The sequence below is a fragment of the Garra rufa genome, chromosome 17 (assembly GCF_049309525.1).
Source record: "Garra rufa chromosome 17, GarRuf1.0, whole genome shotgun sequence".
Classification (NCBI taxonomy): domain Eukaryota; kingdom Metazoa; phylum Chordata; class Actinopteri; order Cypriniformes; family Cyprinidae; genus Garra; species Garra rufa.
Window position 1 is genome coordinate 40,616,883 of NC_133377.1, and position 12,322 is coordinate 40,629,204.

At 25.6% G+C, this 12,322-nt stretch overlaps 1 protein-coding gene across 6 annotated transcripts in view; it reads left to right on the forward strand.

Annotated features, from left to right (window-relative positions):
- ptk2aa (protein tyrosine kinase 2aa) overlaps positions 1 to 12,322 on the forward strand; it is a 54,943-nt gene that overhangs the window by 32,290 nt on the left and 10,331 nt on the right. For all 6 annotated transcript variants that reach the window (XM_073821898.1, XM_073821899.1, XM_073821900.1 and 3 more), the window contains 5 exons: positions 2,292 to 2,417; positions 2,498 to 2,620; positions 9,770 to 9,832; positions 10,437 to 10,476; positions 11,981 to 12,075. In XM_073821898.1, the coding sequence (XP_073677999.1) occupies positions 2,292 to 2,417; positions 2,498 to 2,620; positions 9,770 to 9,832; positions 10,437 to 10,476; positions 11,981 to 12,075 (447 nt within the window). The remainder of the gene's footprint in view (positions 1 to 2,291; positions 2,418 to 2,497; positions 2,621 to 9,769; positions 9,833 to 10,436; positions 10,477 to 11,980; positions 12,076 to 12,322) is intronic.

Sequence of the window (12,322 nt, forward strand, 5' to 3'; positions counted from 1 at the left end):
TTGTATAAAAATCTATTAATTGAACAAATTAATTTGGTAAAAAAGCTGATGTAAAATAAAATATCAAAATTAGATTAAAAACTAAATTAAAAAAAATTGTTGGAATATAAAAAATTGGACTAAATAGAATAGTGTATATTAAAAGAATAGCAAATGCATATTAAAAAAATACTAAAAATGAAATTGACTTACTGCCATGACTTAAGCTGAAAATATAAAAGCTAATTAATTCAATACTTGTTTTGTTGTTTACAGTAAAAAAAAGTATTGTTGAAATAGTAATGTTTTTTTCTTTAATTTTATAATTACACATTTTTATAATAGAAATGTTTTAATACTGTATTAACAGTGTTTATACCTTTTACTATTTATTATTATTTAATTTATTTATTATCTTTCAATTTATGTATATTAAAAGAATGGCAAATGCATATTAAAAAAATACTAAAAATGAAATTGACTTACTGCTATGACTTAAGCTGAAAATATAAAAGCTAATTAATTCAATACTTGTTTTGTTGTTTACAGTAAAATAAAAAAGTATTGTTGAAATAGTAATGTTTTTTCTTTAATTTTATGATTACACATTTTTATAATAGAAAGCTGAAATATTAATAGATGAAAAAACTAAATTTTATAATTAATGAATTATAAATATTTACTAACCGGAAATTTCAAAAGAAACTAAAATTTAAATGAAAATAAATTAAAACTAAATAGAAATATAAAAAAGTATTTTAAAAAATAAGATTAAGTTCTAAGTACTAAAATGACTAAATTATAAAATAAACAAACTAAAATCAAAATAAATTGAAATAAGTTAGTTTACATATTTGACTGAAACATAAATTAAAGTAAATATAATTTTATTTATTAAAAAAAAATTAAAAATGGCAAAAGCATATTACAGAATTACTAAAAATTAAATAAAAAAAAATAAAAAAAATGAAAGCTGACAATATAGAATGTAAATCAAAGCTAAAATATTAATAATAGATTTTTAAAAACTAAATTATAAAATTATTAATTATAAGTAATTACTAAAACAACCAGCTGGAAATTTAAAAATAAAATGTATAAATACAAAAAAATATATAAATAAATTAAAACTAAATAGAAATATAAAAAATTATAATAAAAATGAAATAAGATTGAGTTCTAAGTACTAACTTAAAATAAACAAAATAAAAAGAATGTAAATAAAACAAAATAGAAATATAAAAATGACAAAAATGCATAACAAAATTGCTAAAAATTTAACTAAAATTAGAAAATTGAAACGACAATAAATTAAAACTAAATAGAAAAATAAAAAAAGCAAAAACTAAATAGAAATAAAAAATAATAAGTTTAAAGTACTAAAATTGCTACCTTGAAATAAACAAATGAAAATAAATTAAAACAAAGTAGAAATATAAAAAAGCAAAAACTAATAAAAATGAGAAAAATGCAGTACAAAATTACAAAAAATGTAACTAAAATTAGAATGAAAACTGACAATAAAATATAAATATTAGAGTAAGATTTTAAATAAGTTCTAACAATAAATACTAAAATGACTAACTGTGAAAAAATAAAACTGAAATTAAATAAATTTAAAAAATTGTAATATAAAACAATATAGAAAACATCAAAATGTTAAGAAAAGCAGTATATAAATAATACTGAAGACGGTCAATTGCATTTTATTGGAAGAAAATAGAAGGTCCATCAATTGATCATTGGTTAAAAGATTTATCACACTGTATTGTTTTGGAAAAACTGACATACAGTACTAAGGGTAAACTGAAAGATTACTATAGAATATGGGACCTTTTTATACAATTCCTCGAAAACAACGAGATAGTAATACAAGGAATGCTAGATTCCTCTCAATCCAGTGATTGATGCAAATGTGATGTGCTTTATTTGATGTTGTAATATTTGTCTGCCTTAGCCCATAGTAGCACAATTTATTTTCCCCTTTGTTTTTTTATTTATTTATTTATTTTTTTACATTTTATTTTATTTAGCCTTTTGTAATGGAACATGTGGATCCTGAGGGTGGGAGGATAATTAAAAATTGTCTTCATTGAAGATTTTTCTGTTGTCTTTTATACTTTCTCAATAAAGACATGTTTAATATATAAATAATACTGATTACTGAGTTATAATTAATCAAATTTTGAAAACTTTTTATTTTTTATTTTTTTTATTTTCACAGTTTTTGCTAGGGTGCTTTGGATAAAAGCATGTTATTAATGAGTAAATGTAAATATGCTTAAAATGAAATGTGTTCTCTCTTTGTCAAGGGGTCTGGATATCCTGTCGCTCACGTGCCCGGTGCGGGATACCCGCCGCAGGCCTCCGTCCTCGACCCACATGAAACATGGAACCACCACAGACAGGATGTTCCTGTGTGGTCTCCAAATATGGAGGTGAGTGAAGAGACGAGGACGTTCTTGCGTGAATGAGTGGAGGAGCGCTGTTATAACGTGTGCTGCTGTGTGTGTGTCAGGATGGGGGCGCTCTGGGGCGGAGTCAGGGGATGCCTGCACACCTGATGGAGGAGACGCTCATGAAACAGCAGCAGCAGATGGAGGAGGACCAGAGATGGCTGGAGCAGGAGGAGAGCTTCCTGGTACTGAAACAACATCTCTCTCTCTCTGGCTCTTTTTGGTTTTCTGGCTCTCTCTATCATACTGAGTAGGGCTTGCAAAATCAATTTGAATTTCAAATAAAAATGGGAGAAAACAAATAATCTAAAAAGGGTGAAGAGTGAAATTAAAGAATAAAAATAAATGTATATAAATATATATAATAATTTAAAAAGTTCTAAATATTTATAAAATATTTATTATTATTATTATTATTAATAATAATAATTGTATCACTTTTATTAGTTTTTTTATATGTGAAAATGTGATGAATTTCAAGCCTGGAAAAAACATTCAAATTAGTTTTAAATATTTATCAAATATAACAAATATTAAAATGTAAAAATATATATTTTTATTTGTTATCATTGTTAGTAGTACATTTAAATTAAATGTAAAAAATATTCAAATTTTTGTATCATATTTAAATATTTATAGTGTATTGCATAATTAGTTATGTAGTTAATACAATTTTTATGTATCATATTTAAATATTTAAACAAATATTTTAGTATTTGTAGTGTATTGCTTAACTACCTATTATGTACTTATTAAGAATAGTAATTAGTGTTATTTAATATTTATAAATTATAAATAAAATATCTTAAAATATAGAATAACAAATGTAATAAATGATACACATATATATTTCAAACTTGTTCTAAATATTTATAAAATATTACAGATATACAAATATTAAATTATTATTATTAATGTGATGAATTTCAAGCCTTGAAAAGTCATTTAAATTAGTTTAAAAAATATTTTTACAAATATTAAAATGTTAAATATTTTACTTGCTATTGTTAGCAATTAAGTGCATTTATAAAAAACAAATAATCATATTTATGTATAATATTTAAAGAAAGAAAATTAAATGTTTATAGTATATTGCATACATATTGTTCATGTTGCTATATTACTATTTTTAGAAAATATTTGTATTATTGTTATTATTTAACTTATCATTTATAAAAAAACCTTAAATATATTCTAAATACTTAATTATTTTTATAATTTTTATTGTTATTATCATTATCATTATTATTATTTAACTAATAATTTATAAAAAAAAATCTTACGATATATAAAAATAAATATAATAAATAATACACTAATACAATTATATATATATATATATATATATATATATATATATGTGTGTGTGTCTTACAGATATACAAATATTAAATTATTATTATCAATGTGATGAATTTCAAGCCTTGAAAAATCATTTAAATTAGTTTTTAAAATATTTTTACAAATATTAAAATGTTAAATATTTTTACTTGCTATAATTGTTAGCAATTAAGTACATTTACATTAAATTAGTATTAATAAAAAAACAAATAATGATACTTATGTAAAATATTATAATATTTAAAGAAAGAAAAATTAAATGTTTATAGTATATTGCATACATATTGTCAATATGTTGCTATATTACTATTTAAAAAAAAATATTGTTATTTTTTAACTTATCATTTATAAAAAAAAATATTCTAAATACTTAATTATTTCTTACAGTCTTACAGATATACGAATATTAAATTATTATCGGTTTATTATATGTAGAAATGTGATGAATTTCAAGCCTGGAGAAGCCAAATTAGTTGTAAACATTTATAAAAAATATAACAAATATATAAATATTAATTTTTTTTTTCAGTTGTTGTTGTTGTTGTTAGTAATAGTAGTAGTTAATTAAAAAAATCATATTTATGTATAATTTTTAAATATTGAAAGAATATATTTGTAGTATATTGCATAAATACCTGTTATGTAGTTAATAAAAATAGTAATTGGTGTTATTATTATTATTATTATTTATAAAAATGTTTTAAAATGTATAATAGCAAATATAATAAATTACATATTATTAATATGTTTTTTAAAAATAATACTAATAAGTTTTTCATTAAATGACCTGTTAGCTGATCAGCTGTTCTCTCACTTCCTGCATTTTCTTTGGCTTGTTGGTCTTTGGCTTTGAGTGTGTTTGGCATTTGCATCTGTTGTTGTTACTCTGAGAAAGAGATGGAAGAAAAAGAAAACGTTCTGATCCCCCAAATTCAGTGCTAAAAAACAAAGCTGTAAATCTGAGCACCTGTAACCAGAAACCCGCCTTCATTCACCAGAGACTTACAAACAGAAGTTGTTTTATCCGTCACATCTTCATCTCTGTGCCCCTCAGGCGTTTAGATCCGTCCACTTGTGTGTTTCTCAAGCTGTTTATTTCCAGATATTTTAAGCGTCTCATTTTCAGTAGAGTGGGAATGTTGGTGGAAATGTTGCTGAGAAGAGTTTCCTGTGTGCCCAGAGAAAGAGAGAGAAAGGCGTTTAATTGACACTTACCAGATTTGACACACAACTGAGTTTGAGCGCAGGCTGAAGCTGTAGATTTGAGGATTGTTGTCAAGAGAGGTTCAGCTGTAATATCGCTCTCGGTTCAGTGGAAACTTGCGTGTGTCATTAGCGATGGTTTCGTTTGGCAGTGAGGGTTGGTGGGAAACGGTGGAAACCCATGTGGTTGGTGCCGCTCTGAGACTGTAAAGAACTCAGCTGAACCCTGGCATCTACTCCGTCTGTGTCAATATGTGATTAAAGGAAAAAACTAAATACTCTTCTCATGAAGAAAAAAATCGGAGTGTTTGGGGTGAACGATTAAAAAAAAAATATATAAAATATAAAAAAAAAATGTAATCATAAATATATAATAAATTGGATAAACAAAAATAGTACACATTAATATATAATTATATCTACTGAATGTTTAATTAATAAATGATTTATGTAATAAATAAGCATGTCTTATTGCGTATTTATGATAGTTAAGTTTATTAGTTTATCAGTGTTATTTTAGAATCATTAAGGTAAATGTGAATTTTTTATTAGTATTTTGAATTTTTTTTAAATTTTATTTCAGTTTTTTATATGTATTTTGCATATGTGTGTATATATATATATATATATATGTGACCCTGGACCACAAAACCAGTCTTAAGTCGCTGGGCTATATTTGTAGCAATAGCCAAAAATACATAGTATGGGTCAAAATTATTGCTTTTTTCTTTTATGCCAAAAATCATTAAGAAATTAAGTAAAGATCATGTTCCATGAAGATTTTTGGTAAAATTCCTTTTATAAATATATCAAAATGTAATTTTAGATTAGTAATATGCATTGTTAAGAACTTAATGTGGACAACTTTAAAGGTGATTTTCTCAGTATTTTGATTTTTTTGCAGATTCCAGATTTTCAAATAGATGTATCTCGGCCAAATATTGTCCTATCCTAACAAACTATACATCAATATCATTTTATATTTTTAGATTTCTGTTTTCGTTTTAATTTTAGATTTTTTGTTTATTTCTATATGGTTTATATATTTTTTATACATTTTGAACAATTTTTTATATGCATTTTATACATAATAAAATTAAGTAATTTTATAGTTTTTGTTAAGGTTTTGAATTTGTTTTCATTTTAATTTTAGGTAAAGGTTTTTTCAGTGTATTTCTGTGTAATTATTATTATGATTATTTTTATATACATTATATTATATACATATATCTATATATATATATATATATATATATATATATATATATATATATATATATATATATCATATATATATATATCATAAAATAAAAATGTAATTTTATAGTTTTTATAAATAATTTGAATTAATATTTATGTTTTTTTTTTATCATTTTAATTTTAGGTAGTTTTCCGGTTTATTTCTATATAGTTTATTATTTTTAGATGTATTTTATATATGTAATAAAAAGGCAATTTTTTGTATATAGTTTATAATTCTTTACATTAATTTGTAGTAATTATTTATTTTTTTATATGTATGTGTGTGTGTGTATATGTATATATATATATATATATATATATATATATATATATATATATATAATAAAAAGGTAATTTTATGGTTTTTATTAATATTTTAATTAAAAATAATATGTAAAATCAAAAAGATAATTTTGTTTTTGTATTAAATTTCTGATTAATCTTAATTTCAGATTTGTATAGTTTATTTCTATATAGTTTATTCATTTTTAATTATTTTCAGTATACTATAATAAAATAAAGATATTTTTATTAATATTTTGAATTTGAATTAAATTTTCCATTACTCTTCATTTCATATATCTTTTGTTTAAAACTACATGGACGCAAATAAAAAGATCTGATGATTCATAATAAATTAATGAATCAGTCTGAGATTAGTGCAAAACAGATTCACATCATGAAACCTTTTCATTCAAAACAAAAGGTTAAAACAGTCAAATTAATATTTTAAAACAGTTCAGACTTTATTAAGCCTTCTGAAACTTTTTTAACGTTTGCATTAACGTCCAATTATCACTAGTGCTTTTGCATGAAGAATTTCTTATTTTTTTCATCAGTCTGATTCAACAAAGGAAGATGCAAACAGTAAAAAAATGTGACTATCACTTGCACTGGAAATGGAAAATCAACCCGAGAGCATTATGGGTAACAGTATTCCACGCAGTTGTATCCTTGCCAACTTCCCACATTCCTCTAGGTTTTCCAAGCATACACATTTGCATATTGCATATGACTTTCTTTTTAAACCGTATGTGGTCTGTGAGTGAGATCAGAGCGCGAGTCGAGCGTTTATCAGGGTTCAGCAGCACATACCAGGAGCTTTCTCTGTTTGTGTAAAACCAGTGGGAGGAAAGGAAAGCGTGGGATGTGAAAGAGAGGACAGACCAAGAGGAAAAGACGTGTGAGGGAGTCTGAGAGAGGAAAACCAGTCTGAGAGGGAGGGAGAAAGAGAGAGCAGGAATCTGCCGCTGTGAGCGTCCTCAACATTCACATCTCGCATGGAGACGCACACAACTCGCTCTTTCCTCGCCCTCAGACGCTCCGCTCACGGGATGCATCTTTTCAAGTTCTGTTTCGGAAAGACGGTAACTTGACTTTCATACTGAAGGAGGATGTTGGGTTGAGAAGTTATGTGCATTTGTTGAGCTTTTGTAGATGCATTGTTGAGCAAGAAGTTGCTGCATTGTTTGTTGAGATCTTTCATTTGTGTGTTTTAGGAAGTTCGAAAGTTTGTCGTTCTTCATTTGTGGTTTGTGAGGCCTTAAGATCTGTCAGATCAGAAAGTGGACTTGTTAGGGAATTTTAATATTGTGAGTTACAAGCCTGGAAAAGTCATGCAAATAAATGCAGTCTTAAAAAACATGCACATTTCTAGAGTCCTTTAAAAAACAAAATTAAATATAATATTTTAAGTAAAACTCTTAATAAAATATTACAGGTTAATATTAAATGCTTTTTTTTAGTAGTAGTACTATGTATGTTTATTATTTTATTTTTTACAAATTTTAAATTTGCGATTTCCAAACCTGGGAAACACATGCACATTATTGTAATCTTAAAAAGTCGAGAGTGGAAATAAGAAATTAGGTTTCAAATTAAAAAAAAGAAAATGCATATTTAAATATAATGTAATAATAATAATAATAATAGTAATTCATTATTATTATAAAAGGTTTACAAAATTAATATGATCTTAAAAATCATGAAAAAATCAGTGAAAATAAGATTTAAATGTTACTTTTTTTAAAACTTAAGTTAAATATTTAAATATTAAAAAACTGTTATAAATAAAGTTATACAAATTAAAATATTTAAATAAAAAGTTGTGAATATCTATAAAATATTACAGATGTTTAAATATTGCTTTGTTTATTATTATTATTAGTAGTAGTAATCTATGTATATGTTTGTATTATTATTATTATTATTATTATTATTATTATTAGAAAATAAGATTTCAATGTTCAAAAGTTGAAAAAAGTAAAATATTACAATGTTTATTAGTAATAGTAATGTATGCATGTTTCTATTGTTATTATTCTAAAAAAAAATCATGCAAAGAATCTGTGAAAATAAGATTAAAATTTTCAAAAGTTAAAAAATCAAGTCAAATATTTATATATTTGTATATTTAGTAGTATATTTAGTAGTTATGTATGTGTATATATATATATATATTCATAATTATTATTATTATAAAAGGTTTGCAAAAGTAATTTAATCTTTTAAAAACTCCTCAAACTATATGTGGAAATAAAATTTAAATTTCCAAAGGCTAAAAATCAAGTAAATAATTAAAATATTACAATGTTTATTATTATTATTATTATTATTATACTAAAAGGTTTGCAAAATTAATATAATCTTTGAAAAAAAAATCTGAAAATAAGATTTGATTTTCTCAAAGCTAAAAATCAAGTCAAGTATTTAAATATTACAATGTTTATTGGTTTTAGTAGTAGTAATGATTTAAAAATCATGGAAAAAAAATCTGAAATAAATTAAAATTTTCAAAAGTTAAAAAAATCAAGTCAGTGATTTAAATATTTAAAAAATAATTATAAACTAGTTGTAATTATTTATAAAATTATGTAAATATTTAAATATTACTGTTTATTAGTAGTAGTAGTATTGTATCTATGTATGTTTTTATTATTATTATTATTATTATTAATATAAAATGTTTACAAAATTAATTTAACCTTTAAAAAATCTGTGAAAATAAGATATACATTTTTAAAAGATAATCAAAAAATATTTCAATATTTAAAAAGTAATTATAAAATAGTTAGTTAATTAGTACCAGGTATGTATGTATTTATGTTTTATAAATATTATTATTATTATTATTATAAAAGGTTTACAGAATTAATATAATCTTTCAATCATGACTAAAAGTTAAAAGTTAAAAAAATCAATTCAATTATTTAAATATTTAAAAGAATTATTAAATAGTTTTAATATTTATAAAATATTACAAATATTTAAATATTACCCTGTTTATTAATATTATTATTGGTAGTAGTAGTTATGTATGTATGTATTCAGTAAAATATTTTTTTATTATTATTTTATTTTTGATGTTGTTTTTGTTGTTGTTTGTATTGTTTCTAATCCAGTAATCACAAATGACTGAAAAAGCCTCTGGAATTCATCAGTCATGTGATGAAAGTTTCTCTCATAAATATTAAACAAATCATTTCCTTTGGAATGATGCATCTGAATCATAAGTCCATGTATTTGAACGATGGCTTGTGTTTGTTTAGAAGCCGGAGTCGAGGAACTCGAGGAGCAGCATCGATCGTGAGGACAGCGCTCTCCAGGCCCCGGTGAGTGACTTCCCATAATTCCCTGCTTGTTTTTGTTTCTTCCCCGAGGGAGATTTACAATGCCACAGCGAGGACACAATCTGGTTTTCACTTCCTGTTCGAGTCGCAGCCAGTAATACCGATCACACTCAGCCAGAATCCTCCAAACAGATGAAAAACAGCCTCAAACACCAGCAGAAAAGAATTCATTTAGAAATCTGAGAACCTGAGAGGACAAATAACACAGGGAGGGTCAATTAAAAGGGCTATGGTAGGGTTTTTCTGTGACAGATGAAACCACAAACGGGAATCCCAAATGCCACCATTGTCTCTGATATATAATGAGTGAAAAACAGCCATCGTTTCACAAGAGCACCACAAACCAGCCTCAATTACGGCCCGTAATTACAGCAGAGGCTGTAGAGAGCGATGGGTTTGCTCAGATTCAAGGGTGAAGCTCATTTTTGTATTCAGCCTCTAAGGACCTGAAATATGCTTGGCTTTGCCCACAAACTACCCACAATTCCACAGGGCCCCGGTGGGCAGCATGAACCCGGTCTGCTGTAAAACCAAAGTCCGGAGGAGGAGGTGTTTTAAACACTTGTTTGTGATTGTTTTCTTTCAGATGGGGAAGCAGCATGTTTATCAGCCCGTGGGAAAAGCAGGTACGAACACAGCCAGTCCTTAATGGACATTTTCAATACAATGATGGATGAGTGCTAAATTTTCTCACATGAAACAAATAGTTTTTTGCTGCCTCTGGAATCAGGGTTTAGCTGGTCATGAAAAACCTGAAAAATAGCATTTTGTTAGTTAGGATTTTCAGGCCTAATGAAAGCTGCAAGTTACTAAAGATTTTTGGAAATTTCTAGTGTTAGTTATTTAAAAATGCTTTAAATATATAGATGTATTGTTTAATTGTAGAAATGTTATTATAAAAATGTAGAATTTAAAGAGTTTATAATTTTTTTATTAAATTATATTTATAATTATATATATATTCAGAATTATATATATATATATATATATATATATATATATATATATAATATGTGTATATATAAAGAATGTCTAAAAATAGAAATTGCATAGATTATAATTATGTGTGTAAATGTGTATATATATATTTTCAGAATTATATGTATATTCTTATCATTTAAAGAAAAGGTCTAAAAATAAACATGACTATAACATACTATAATTGTGTGTGTGTGTGTGTGTGTGTGTGTGTATATATATATATATATATATATATATATATATATATACACACAGTGAGGTCAGTAAGTATTTGATTACCCTGTGATTTTGCAAGTTCTCTTACTTAGAAATCATGGAGGTGTCTACAATTTTCAGCATAGGTGCATTTCCACTGTGAGAGACAGAAACTATAAATAAAAATCCGGAAATCACACTGTATGATTTTTTTAACAATTTATTTTTTATGAATTACTGTGTCAAATAAGTATTTGATCACCTGCTTATCAGCCAGGTTTCTGACCCTCAAAGACCTGTTATTTTGCTTTTAAATAGTCAAGCTACACTCTGCTCATGATTCTAAATTAGTAGCACCTGTTTGAGGTCGTTAGCACAAACATGTATATTAAAGAAAACTGAAAATAAAAATTAAATTAAAATAAATAAAATATTTATAATTCTATATATAATCTAAATTAAATACAAATATAACTATCCACACATATAAGTATTTTTTAAAGGCTATACATGTATGTGTGTGTATTTATATATACATAATAAATATACACAGTAAACACACATTTAGTATGTTAACATAAACTTTTATTTTGGATGCGATTAATCGCGATTAATCGTGTCCCAGCCCTAATATTTATATATTTGCTTACAGCATCTGTTCAAGTAATTAAAAAATAAACCTGCAAAAATGGCTGTTTTAAGAATTTTAATTTCCATAATATGGATTAAATAATAATAAAAATGTTTATTTATTTATTTTAATGACTCTATAGTATTATAATGTCAAAGAGGTTTGCAGTTGTAGGGCAACATTGCATTTTTCTGCATTAATGTAGAACGATTGTGCGTTTTTTACCGGCTTTGAATGTGTCTCATTTAATCAGAGTTGTTTTATAATGCCTAATATGCAAATTGTAGTCCAGAGCATGATTTGATTCCTCCTGTGTCCAACAGAACATGTGGCTCCTCCAAAGAAACCGCCTCGTCCCGGCGCTCCGAGTCACCTGACCAACCTGAACCCCGTGGACAGTTACAACGAGGGTGTCAAGGTACTATATACTCCGTTAACTAACCAACTAACTTACCTAGGCATGATGTTGTATTAACGTCTATGAGAGGTGAATGCTGATTGGCTGTTGTGTTCTGCATGCTGCTCTCACCAACAATAAACTCCACGAACCCCGAGTTTCCCGCACACCCTCACCCACAGAGAGTTCGGATAGAGTTGATCTTCGTCAGCAGAACACACTCAAGCCAAACCTCCAAGACAAACCACCACATACACACCGATCAGGG